General features: G+C 49.1%; 1 protein-coding gene across 1 annotated transcript in view; it reads left to right on the top strand.

Annotated features, from left to right (window-relative positions):
- The first annotated feature begins 5,548 nt into the window (after nucleotides 1-5,548).
- SAMHD1 (SAM and HD domain containing deoxynucleoside triphosphate triphosphohydrolase 1) overlaps nucleotides 5,549-11,372 on the top strand; it is a 28,116-nt gene continuing 22,292 nt past the window's right edge. The window contains exons 1-2 of the mRNA XM_064465080.1: nucleotides 5,549-5,783; nucleotides 5,871-5,937. Coding sequence (XP_064321150.1) covers nucleotides 5,591-5,783; nucleotides 5,871-5,937 — 260 coding nt within the window. The 5' untranslated portion in view covers nucleotides 5,549-5,590. The remainder of the gene's footprint in view (nucleotides 5,784-5,870; nucleotides 5,938-11,372) is intronic.

Here is an 11,372-nt window from a genome sequence, read left to right as displayed (position 1 = left end):
TGTTCATCAATGCCGTTACAGCTATAACCGTTCAATGGTTCAATAAACTCTAATCCCTAAAAGCCTCCTGTGTTGTGGGAGAAATGGGGAATCTTGATTTTAGCTTTTGGCAGAGTCTGCTTTATTTGCATGGAGGACTGCAGCCTTTCTGTGTGGGAAACACACGATCAGGCTTAACAGCGCAAGTCTTTCAGCAGTATTGTATGATGAGGGTTTAGTTCATTTGGTTTTAATTCAACGTCGTGCAGATCTCTCCTCACATATCTGCTCACCATGCTGTTACTGTATTCTCTGAAACTGTAGAAAATGGATGGTGCTAAAATCCTTACTAGTCGTTAGATGTAGTGCTTTTTCGTTAGAAAAATTAATGTTCTACAACTGGATGCAGTTCAGATTTCTTTCACCTTTTTAGGTGATGATAGAAAAATATATTTTTGGACTTACTGAACAGCTAAACCAATAGCTTATAGGAAAATTTTGTAACAGTTTCAAAGTGCCTTCGCATGTAAATATGTATTTTGTAATAAACAAAAAGTATTTTAACCTGTGTTGCTGTATCTCCTGTGGTCTTTCTGTGGTAATGCATTAAACAATGTCTTCTGTCTGCATTTCCTGTAATGTCAAAGACCTTAATCATTTTTATGCTCCCTGAAACATCTTCGGAATTTTTTCAATTTAAATTCATCATCTTTCACGTGATCCGTCTGAAGGTTCCTCCTCAGGCTTCTGCACTGTTTGCGCTTCGGTCATATACGGTTTCTGGGAGGAGAAGGTGAGTAATACATTACATGCAGTAACTGAAAAACACTCAAAAGGAGAAAATCCTGCAGTGGTAGGTGAGGTGCCTGCGGAGGGAGGGGTATGACTTCAGCACAGGTGAGCTGTGAGACTTGCTCTTGACCTTGTTCCTGACTGCGGCCATGAGTTGCACCGTGCTGGTCCTGGCTGCCTTCCTCCCAGATGTGCAAATTTATTCAAAACCAGCTTTGGACAGATTCAGATTTGTACCGCTGCGTTCTGTTGCTACAGATAGGCATAAAGCTGCCATGAACTTGTAGATTTTTAAGCAGCTCCTGTTGTGCATCTGCTTGGGTGGGGGGGAAGTAGGCCAATTTGTGCAGATCCAGTTGCAATGACCTTTTTGATACCAGAGCTTTAAGCTGTAGTTACCAACCCAAAGGGCTGCTGAGGGACATAGCTGTGAAAATGTGGCTGGCTCTGTAAGCCTTTTGCAGATCAGACTGCCAGTGAGGGGAAAGCATCACGGGCAGCGTGAAGTGAGAAATAAGGCTAGTGTATCCAGGTCTTGTAAACTGCATCTGATCTGCTAGGATAGTGGTTTTCCCCAGTCAGACAGATTTCTTCACTAATTCTCCATCTGAAAATATCACATTCTTAATGCTGCTTGAAGTGGATTCAGAGCTTCCATGTTTACCACAGACTGGCTTTCCAGAGAGTCAAAATAATCAACACCACTGGGGAGAATGCCATAAATCTGCTAGCACTTTACATACAAGCCGTGCGTTAATGAGGTTGCCACATCCCAAGTGTTGTACTAAGTTGTGGCCTCAGGAAAACTTGTGGTTAGAGTGTAATTAAGCAGTGTGGGGAAGTGAAACTGATTTTTCTGTTCAGTTTCCTGTTAGGAAATAGTCTTCTTACACTCCCCTCCTGTGACTCATGGAGGGGGTTTTTTTGGTGTGATACATGAGCAGCAAGACCTGAAATGGGGAATACACTTGCAGTTCCTTCCCAGCACCTCCTTTCGTATGAGAAATGCTGGGATCGCGGATTAAAGAAGCTGAAAGTTTCTTCAGTGTCAAGATAGATTTAGACACAAAGTTTATTGTAATTCCTGGAGTTTACAATAAGTACGTAACTCATCACCCAAGTAGCAGTTCTCGAAACAGGTGTTAGCTGAATGTGATGCCAACCTCAAAAAAACTTTTCAACTTTCTCAAGTGACCAGCAGTGTCCTGGACAGCAGATGAGTCAGAGGTAGATTACACTTATGGTTCCCAGCCTGCTTGCAGCCAGCACTCAGGACTGTCCCGCTCTGAGCTAGAAAGCTTGGCAGAGCTGGTGGGCAGAGGGCTCATGCAGTGCCTTGTCTTGAGGGTTAATAAACCTGAGAAACAGGTAACCTTTGGTTTAAGGGAGCCCATTTCACCCCATGCATGCAGTTCACAGCAGTGTTCCCCAAATCAGCTCAGGCACAGCAAACTTAAGCTGTAGTAGCTTTACTGCAAGCGTTCTCTTTGCCTTCCCTTACATGTCATCCATCATCATTCCCAGTAACAGAAAAATAGTTTTGCAAGAATTTACTCACAAGAATTTCAGCTAGTTAATGTGTAAGTAATGGGGCTCAAGCAGATGAGGTCGTGGAAGGAATGGGCACCAAGTCACGGAAGACTTTGCTGTGAACTCTTCAGTTCTGCAGCAGTGCTACCTTCCAGCAGCAAGTCTGCTGCCTCACAGAGTCCGGCAAAATCAGGAAAGTGCTACCAGAAACATGTAAAGTGGGGGGAGGAAAAAAAAAGAGAGACCCTAGACAGGACTAATCCCTCTTCATCCTAACTTTTCACATGTGCCTTGATCTTTGTTGTCACATGGGCTCCTGTTGGATTCATTCTGGGTTTCTGCCCCAAGCTGCACGCCTCAAGCTGCACTAGGGTTTCCTGTGCATGCAGCGGTGGGAGGGGCTGGGAGGGCATTCAGGCTTCCTCTGTTGTACACAAAAATGTGCAAAGATAGACTCTTTTTCCTCCCTTCCCCTTTTTCATGTGTTTTGTTCCATTACTAGTGACTTTGTGTTGCTCAGAACAATACCCTGCCTGGCAGAGTTACATTTTCTTCCTACTAGTGAAACTGGTAACCCCTGTTGCTGTGCCACGTGCTCCTCTGACGTTGTAATAAATGGTTTCTGTATTGATTCAAGAAGCATGTCCTGCCATTTCAGGGTATTTCTCCCCTTGCTGTTTTTAGGCCACAAATGCAATGAGATCCCTCTTGGGTTTTTGTTGTTGCTGTTTGGTTTTGGTTTTTGTGTGGATTGTTTGGGGTTTGGTGGGTTTTTTTTTTGGATAAGCCAGATGTATTGGGCCTGTGGGTAGGATGCGTGTCCTTCAACTCCATCCCCTCCCAAAAAGCTCTCTAGGTATGATGTGGGTATTGAGCTATGCAGGACAGTTTTTGACAGCAGTAGAGGTATGGAAGGGACAGGTGATGAATTATTCCTTAAAAGGATAAGCGCCAATGTCATTTGGGTGTCACACGTGTGGGAGAGGGGTAATGGAGAGGTGCGAGGCTATTTTATACGGTCCTGTTCCCTAATGGATCTGGCCTGTTCTTGTCTCCTAAGGTTCCTTCCAAGAAGAGGAGTGTTTCCTCTAAATGGGTGGGACTAGCTCGCAGCCAGTTTCGTTTTGTGTGATGAAGGCACGATGCTAATGGAAATCTCAGAAAGACCCAGAGGGGATGGAAAGAGACTCTCAGCCAAATGAAAAACTGGCAGCAAGCATTAAGTGCACTTTCCTAATGAGCTGAGGAGAAAACAGAATATTTGCTTACAAAAGCAAATTCCTGTAGCATGACAGTGAAACATGTAAGCTCTGCTCCATACGGACACCTCAAGAAAAACCTAGAAAAGGCTTTTTGCTATTAAGATTATAATTTTTTTTTCTGCAAGTCTGAACTGTGGCAGGGAAGTTGTGCCAAGAACACAGCAATTCCCAGAGATGTGTTGTGGTGGGTTGACCTTGGCTGGTTGCCAGGTGCCTACCCAACCACGCTCTCCCCCTCCTCAGCAGGACAGCGGGAGAAAATACGATGAAAAAGCTCATAGTTGAGATAAGGACAGGGAGATTGCTCACCAATCCCATCATGGTCAAAAGACCAGAACTGGGGAAGATTAATTTAATTTATTGCCAATTAAGGAGTAGGATAATGAGAGATAAAAACAAAACTAAAAACACCTCCCCCCTAGGCTCAGCTTCACACTTCACTTTTCTACCTCCTCTCTCTGCAAGTGGTGCAGGGGGATGGGGAATGGGGCTTGGGGTCAGTCTGTAACGCTTCATCTCTGCTGGTGCTCCCTCATGCTCTGTCCCTGCTCCAGTGTGGGGTCCCCATCATGGGCTGAAGTTCCTGCCAAGGGCCTGCTCCTGTGTGGGCTCTCCATAGACCACAGCTTCCTTACTGGCATCTCCACCGGCTCCGGCGCAGGGTCCTCCATGGGCTGCAGGGGGGACAGCCTGCTTCACCACAATCTGCTGCAGGGGAATCTCCGCTCCGGTGCCTGTAGCACCTCCTCCCCTTCCTTCTGCTCTGACTTTGGTGCCTGCACGGCTGTTTTACACATTTTCTCACTCCTCACTCTCCCAGCTGCAGCTGTCCCACAGTGGGTTTGTCTTGGAGTCAGCTGGAGCTGGCTCTGCCTGACATGGGGGAAGCTTCTGGTGTCTTCTCACAGAGGCCACCCTTGCAGCTCTCCTGCTACCAAACCGTTGGCAGCTAAACCCACCATGTGTGTGCATACTGCTGAGGGATAACGTGTAACCTTCCCTCGGGGGAGCCCGTGCAGCATCACAGTGCAGCTTGTGCTGGGCATCATAGAACTCTGAAGCATGGAGGAAGCTCAGAGGTGTATGAGGTTTGGATCTCCTGGGATGTCCCTGTAGGCACTGGTGATGGCAGCGGAGCAGCAGGCTGTCCTCCAGGAGGTGCCTGGCACAACTGCAGTCCATGGGGGTGCAGGGAGCAGCAAGCAGGTGCGTGGGATCCCCCCAAAAGCTGTGCTGGTGCAAATAGCCAGTCCATCAGGGGCACCAGGGTGTGAAGTTCATGTGTGGTGGGTGTATCTCTGAGAAGAATGTCAGGGGTGGATCCAGGCAGCAGGGATTTTGCCAGCCGTGCTCTGTGGGGTCTGTATTTGGGAGCCAAACGCTCAGGCCCCTTCTGGGGCCTTTCTGGCAGACAGAAGTTTTTGCAGCAGATCTGATTTCATGGATGTTGGGATGTTACTTGTGGACATATCTGAAAAACAGCACACATGTCTCGATCTGTGATGATCGCGGTGTCCAGTCATCGTGGCTGCGAGCAACTGAGAGTCTGGCAGCTGGGGTGCACCTGTTTTCAGTGCCTGTGATGTCTTTGGAACGAGGTCTTGAAAAAGTCGGGTCTGGGTGTCTTCAGCAGCATTGTTTGAGGGCAGTAGCGTTGTGGCATCGTGTCTTTTGGGAGTACCTTCACGGAGGCTGACGTCTGTGACCGAGCTGGGATTTGGGGTGCTGAGGGGGCCTCGCCGGTGCTGGTTTCCAGGTACTGACGCCTGACTCGCCCGCAATAAGCTGCGGCTGTGGGGAGCGTCGCTCACCTCTCTCCGGCAGCGCTGCTTGTGCCGGGTTAGAGCACGAAGGGCCCCGCGCCGGGCCGGGCCGTGCGGGGCGCCGGGGGGCGGTAACGAACCAGACCGCGCTCGCGCCCGCCGCACTGCGTGGGGAGCAGCGCTGGCCGTGACGTCACGGCGGCGCCGGTCCCCCCGCTAAGCGGAGCGGGAGCTGCGCTGCGCCTGCGCGGCGGCGGCGGCGGGATGGGGAGCCCGGTGAAGGGCTGGGGTGCGTCTGCCGTTAAGCGGGTGCGGCGCGATGGGTCCCCCGAGACACCCTGCGGCCCCGCGGCGGAGAGGGACTGCTGTGACCCGCGGATGTGGGACACGGAGCGGCTCTGCCAGTACCTCTCTCTCTGCGGCGTGGACGAGCCCAGCCTGCTGCACCGCTTCCGAGGTAACGCCGGGGCCGGGGCCGGGGCGGGGCCGGGCAGCCCCGCGGGGCGGCCGGGCCCCGCCGCTGAAGGCTGTGCTTCCCCTGCAGAGAACAGAGTCACCGGGAGCATGCTGATGGACCTGCCGGCCTGCGCCTTCGAGGTCGCCGGTGTCTGGTGAGAGCTGGCCTCGGGGTGGAGGGGGGGTGGAGGGCGGCCCCCGGGTCCTCCGGTGCCGACCGGGCCCTGGCCGGTGTGACCGGCCCTCGGGAGCCGTCCCTCCGTTAAAGCGGGAGGGCGCGTAGCGAGGGGCTGTGGCGCAGGCGGGTCCCGGCGGCTGCAGGCGGGTCCCTGCCTCGCCAGGCCCCCTCCGCCACAGCCAGCTCCGGGAGAAAGGCATTTCCTGGCCTAGCACGATGGTTTTGTCCTGTTTTCACCCTAAATGCCTAAGAGCTTCGATGTTAGGATGGTCAGAGTGGGCACACGCGATGGTACGGGCTCTGTGCGGCTGATGTTGGATCCTCCAGAACAGTTCCCCAGTTTCCCTGCTGATCCCAGCACAGCCAGTGCTATCCGGAGTGCAGAAGCCCAGTAACCATGACAAGCAAACAAATCCACTTAAAAAGCTTTAATGAAAATACCACTGGTAGCACAATAACCTTTTACGTGTTGATAGGAGCACCAGTGTAAACTCCAGGGGTTTTGATGAGAACTTTCTTATCAGCCTGAAGTTAATGGTGCTCCAATTCTAGGAATTATAGTAGTAATGGTCTTTAAAATAGTGAGTAGGTGCTGCTTTGTGGGGGCTGGGTTTCACAGGTCCCTGAGACAAACCCCAGGTGTTGAAATTCTAATCTTGCAACAGTTGCTGGGACTTCACTCTTGCACCTGCTACAACAAGGTGGGCTGTTACGGAGAAGGATTTTGTTGTGTGTCCTCACAGAACACAGGCCTGTGGACAGGTGGCGGAGTTCAGTGGCCACTGTGAGCTGCCGCAGTGCTTGGCTGTGAGGAGCAGGCAGTCTGGCAAAGTCCTGCTCCTAGCTCAGTGGCAGTCTCCTACCACGAGTGCAGGAAAACTGAATGCTGTCTTAAAGCACGTGAAGGATTTTTCCCAGCAGTGAGGAAAGTGTCTGGTCCCACAATCTTTGTAATTTTTCTGGTGGTGCATCTACTTTCTTGCTGTTCTGAAGCAGAGGAGAGCATACATGTATCCTGTTGTCCTATGTGTCTGAAGGGGCCCTGCTGCCCCTTCTCTGCTCCGCCAGGGTCAGTTTTGCTCACCTCTCCTGGCATGTGAGCCTGCTTGCTCACCACATACTTCCTGGTGCTTTTTAATCTTTGAATGCCTCTTCTTTACTCCTTTGCTAACCTTGTCTATGCTGTTTCCTCCAAATTTTTCTTGAAACCCAACTGTTCCACTCAAGCTGTTTGTTAATGTTGTGGTTAGTGGACCTAAGGCAGTTTGGAGTGTAGTTATTTGGCAGGCGTACACAAGTGCAGAGCTGTGCTTGTCTGTGTGGAGCTTAGAGTATGTTGGCTCCTTGGCTGAAAACTTGTCAGAGACAACACCATGCTGAGGATGAAGGGCCCCACCTCTATTGTATCCAGACCTCCTGGCTGTGCTCGCAACTTGTGAAGAGTGAGCGAGAAGAGCTGGCATCTGGGTGTGGCCATTGGTAGATAAAGATCTGGTGTGACTCAAGGTGACAGGGCAGAAGGGTTGCGCTTTGGAGGAGGTAAGAAGGTAAGGAGTCGTTAAGGTATTTTTTGCTTTTTTTGAAAGACGGCTTTTTAACTGCAGCAGTTTGAAGTGTGCAGATAGAAATGTGGTATCATGAGGAAGGTAGGTAAAGGCTTTATTTGTTTCTGAAGTATAAGGCAATTGCCTAATTGAAATAACAAGTGGATGTGTAGTTTCTGTTTAGAGACTACTAGGAGGCTTGGTGCTTTTAGTACCTTGCTGCTGTTGGAGCATCAAGTGCCTGTAGGGATGCTCGGACACACCAGATGCCTACAGGCTGCTGATCAAGTCCGTCAGCTCTGTTAGTGCTGAAGGTAGGGCAGGCAGGCAGGACTGGGTAGCAAGGAAGTCCCTCTGAGCAGGTGGTACGGGCAGTGGAGTAAAACAGCTGTGAAAAGCTCTCAGCATGGAGAGTGGATGGTGCTGGGGGTGTGAAATGACATGCTTGTGGGTTTTATTTTATAAGTTGTTTCCTCTGGTGAGATCTGGCACCTTGTTTCTGTTAAGCTGAACGTGTTGTGAGTCAAATGAGAAATTGCTAGAGCCTTCTGCTTTTTTAAAACATCCCAGCTTTGCACTAAAGAATGACCCCTTTGTATGCATCTTTCCATTGCACACTGTGTCCTACAGTAACTGTCATCATTTCTCTGTGACAGGCTGGTAATGAATGCACATAGTTGGTTCCCTGCCATTTCTGGACATTCAGTCGGGAGACAACAGGGGCCTGGAGGCAGTGCCGTGGGTTTCCCACTCGTTCTTGTGTTCCTTCAAGTGGATGTTTTGCATGGCATGCAGCATACTGCATGTTAAATACAGATGATGAGCAGGGCTGTCTGGCTCACCTCTCTGGGGTAGTAAAGTTCCTAATGGGTGCAGGAAAGGGGTTTTCTCACCCTTGTCACCTGTGGCATCAGGGAGGCATGGAGGGGAGTGGATGGGGAAACATCAGTTCTCACCCTTTCAAAGACAGACGTTGCTGCTTTGGCTGTTGGAGGAATGATGCTTGCAGAGCCTGTGAAAACCACAGTACTAACACATGATTTGTGTGTAATCTCTTGGTTGAGGTGGTCTTACCATGTAGACACCAGTTGCAAAATCCCTGCTGTTGTTTTCTATCTGAAGAAGGACGGAGAGCCCTTTGTGGTGTGGCATTCCGGTAATCACTCACGCCAGGATTGTACTGACAACACGCTTTGTCATCTGGAGGCCAAACCCAAAAGGAGGGTTAGTATTCCTGGAGGCAGGGCAAAATGACAAGACGCACAGGCCATGGACGTGATAGCTCCTGGGCAGGGACCTCCCAGCCCCCCCCATGGTTGGCCCTATTCCTTTTGCTGCTCTCAGCTATGTGCAGCACCAATCCGTCCTGGGGCGACTCCAGCAGATGTTAACTGTGTTAGCACCGTTTAGTTCAGCCCTGCTGGAGGTGTGAGTTTCTGGATCAAAGAGGCATATTAGGCTGTGCTGCTTGTGGACAATGTTTGCATAGGTAGTTGCATAATAAACTGTACTGTCAGAAGTACAGAGCTGTACTTTCTCTGCTGTTCCTGTAGTTGTAGTCATTGGTAATTTCTCAAGATGGTAGGCACCCACATACCTTCCTCCTTATGTACCCTGCTAATTTCCAGTTAATTTTCTCCTCACTTCTGGATTTTTGTGGCATTTAAAAGTATAATCAAGTTATTCAAACCAACAGGCTGTGCCCTGTACTCAGCAATGCTGTCCCCTGCTTCACCTTCTCAAAAATGTCATGAAGTCCTACTCCATGTACATTGCGTGATGCAGAGTGTCTTTTTGGACAGTTGTTACCTGAGGTCTATTGCCTGAGTATATGGTGGTGCTACTGGACTTCTTGCAGCATTACAGCTTGTTCAAAAACACACTTGTGATGTTTGACCTCTGTTATTAGCATGCTTTGAAGTGATATCCAGTGAAGACTTCAGTTGTTAATTAAGAACCTTAAGAATTTTAGGACCCGAGGGAATGGCAGGGACATGTGCCAGGGTGTAGCTGTACGCTTCTACGGGAGAACTTATCTTGGGCCGCATATCTCCGGGACACAGGGCTCTACCCACCCTGGGGACAGTGATGCACAGACATCAATATGATGGATACAAAATGTCCGTTTATTTAACTGCGTCACACGCTTATATAGCTCTTGCGCTTCCTGTTCCTGCCACTCCTATGGGGAGGGGTCTGTCTTTCCGTCACAGCCCGTGATCTTCCGGTCGCCGATCCCTGTCTATTCCCCTACACCAGGGGAGATTCAGGTTGGATATTAGGAAAATGTTCTTCCCCCAGAGGGTGGTGGAGCCCTGGAATGGGTTCCCCAGGGAGGCATCACGGCACCAAGCCTGAGGATATTCAAGAAGCACTTGAACAAGGCCCTCAGAGACAGGGTGTGAATTTGGGGTGTCCTGTGCAGGGACAGGGGTTGGGCTCGATGGTCCTTGTGGGTCCCTTCCAGCTCAGGACATTCTGTGATTTCATGATTAAGGATCTGGGGGTCATCTCTGTACATCAAGTTTGGGTGTTAATTTTTCAAACCTGCTGCAGCAAGCATGCTCTAGTCTGGGTGTAGTTCTGCATGTTTGGTACGCGTTTTGAGAGAGAACTTCTCCACAGTGAAAATGTATGTAGACGGCTAGAAGCAGATTGCTTCTGATGTTGCTGTCTCTGAACTGTTTTTGAGGGTGGTAGTGGAGGTGCTTGGTTATCAGCCCAAGTGCTAGTTCTGCCTGAGTTAGCCATACCTGTGGTTGGAAAGGTTACATGTTTCTTACAAGCAGCAGTTGAATATTCTTGGTCTCATTTTCAGGACAGACCTCAAAGAGGAGTTGCAGTTGCTTTTCTTTGGAATGTAAGGATAGGTGCGTACAAGCTTCTGGTTTGCCAGCTGCAGGAGGGTTCCTCGGCTCTTCCACCATGCCAAAGTTCATGTTCTCTTCTTAGCAGAGAGGAGGAAGGATGGGCAGGTTCAGGTGGTCCTCCTCTTGTCCTCAGTATTGGCTGCTTTCTGTTGCCCTGTAGATAGTGGGCTCTTATAGGAACTCCCTGGTAAGTATTTGGGAGTTTGTGACTGTTCCTACAGACTGAGCTGCTTGGGATGTGAAGTAACATACTGGTCTGAGCATGGTGCTTTTCATTCATCTTGCTTGCAAGTGGGGGCAGCTAAAGACTTGCGACAGCCTGTGAGCAGTAGAGGGTGCAGCCCATTAGGGACAGGAATACTAAGTGGTTAAGCAAAAACTGCTCACCAGCAGCTCAGACGTCATACGCCATTAATGGTTTATGGATTGTGAATTATTAAACGATTCAGATGAAAATATGTAGTGCATCAAGCAGTATTTTTTGCTCATAGTTGACATTTTCTAGTATTGCTTTCTGTTAAAGTCTAAATTGAGAGACTGATGTAAAACTGCTGTCAGGGTAGTTAGCTGCTGAGGAGTGCAAAGGGTAGCAAATGGTACTTGTGATAACGTCATACTGAGGCTGAAATTATTTTCTTCAAGGACAAGGCTTGCAGCGTTAATAAAAGTGGGTGTAATAAAGTGTATTGTATCTCCCTCCACACTTATCGTGCTTGTGGTCTTAGACTACCAAGGCTACAACGGTGTATCTGCGTTGAAAGTTTGTGTGTTGTGAAGAGGACCTTTAATAATTTATTAAAAACGACAGCAAAAATATCTTTATGAAATAGAAGAATCACTTCTCAACAAAATTGGAGCATCTTTCAAACTCCAGTGGTTCTGCTGTTGGGAGTTGAAATTTATGTAAAATTCAAGTTAATTTGGCAAAAATAAACTTCTTTTAATACAGAGTTCACTAACAAATTTTTATAAAAATGGTTTATTGGGACTTTGACATT

Source organism: Phalacrocorax carbo, chromosome 14 (assembly GCF_963921805.1).
Source record: "Phalacrocorax carbo chromosome 14, bPhaCar2.1, whole genome shotgun sequence".
Taxonomy (NCBI): domain Eukaryota; kingdom Metazoa; phylum Chordata; class Aves; order Suliformes; family Phalacrocoracidae; genus Phalacrocorax; species Phalacrocorax carbo.
The sequence above is the reverse complement of the archived record's forward strand: the minus strand, read 5'-3'. Positions and strand labels throughout refer to the sequence as shown.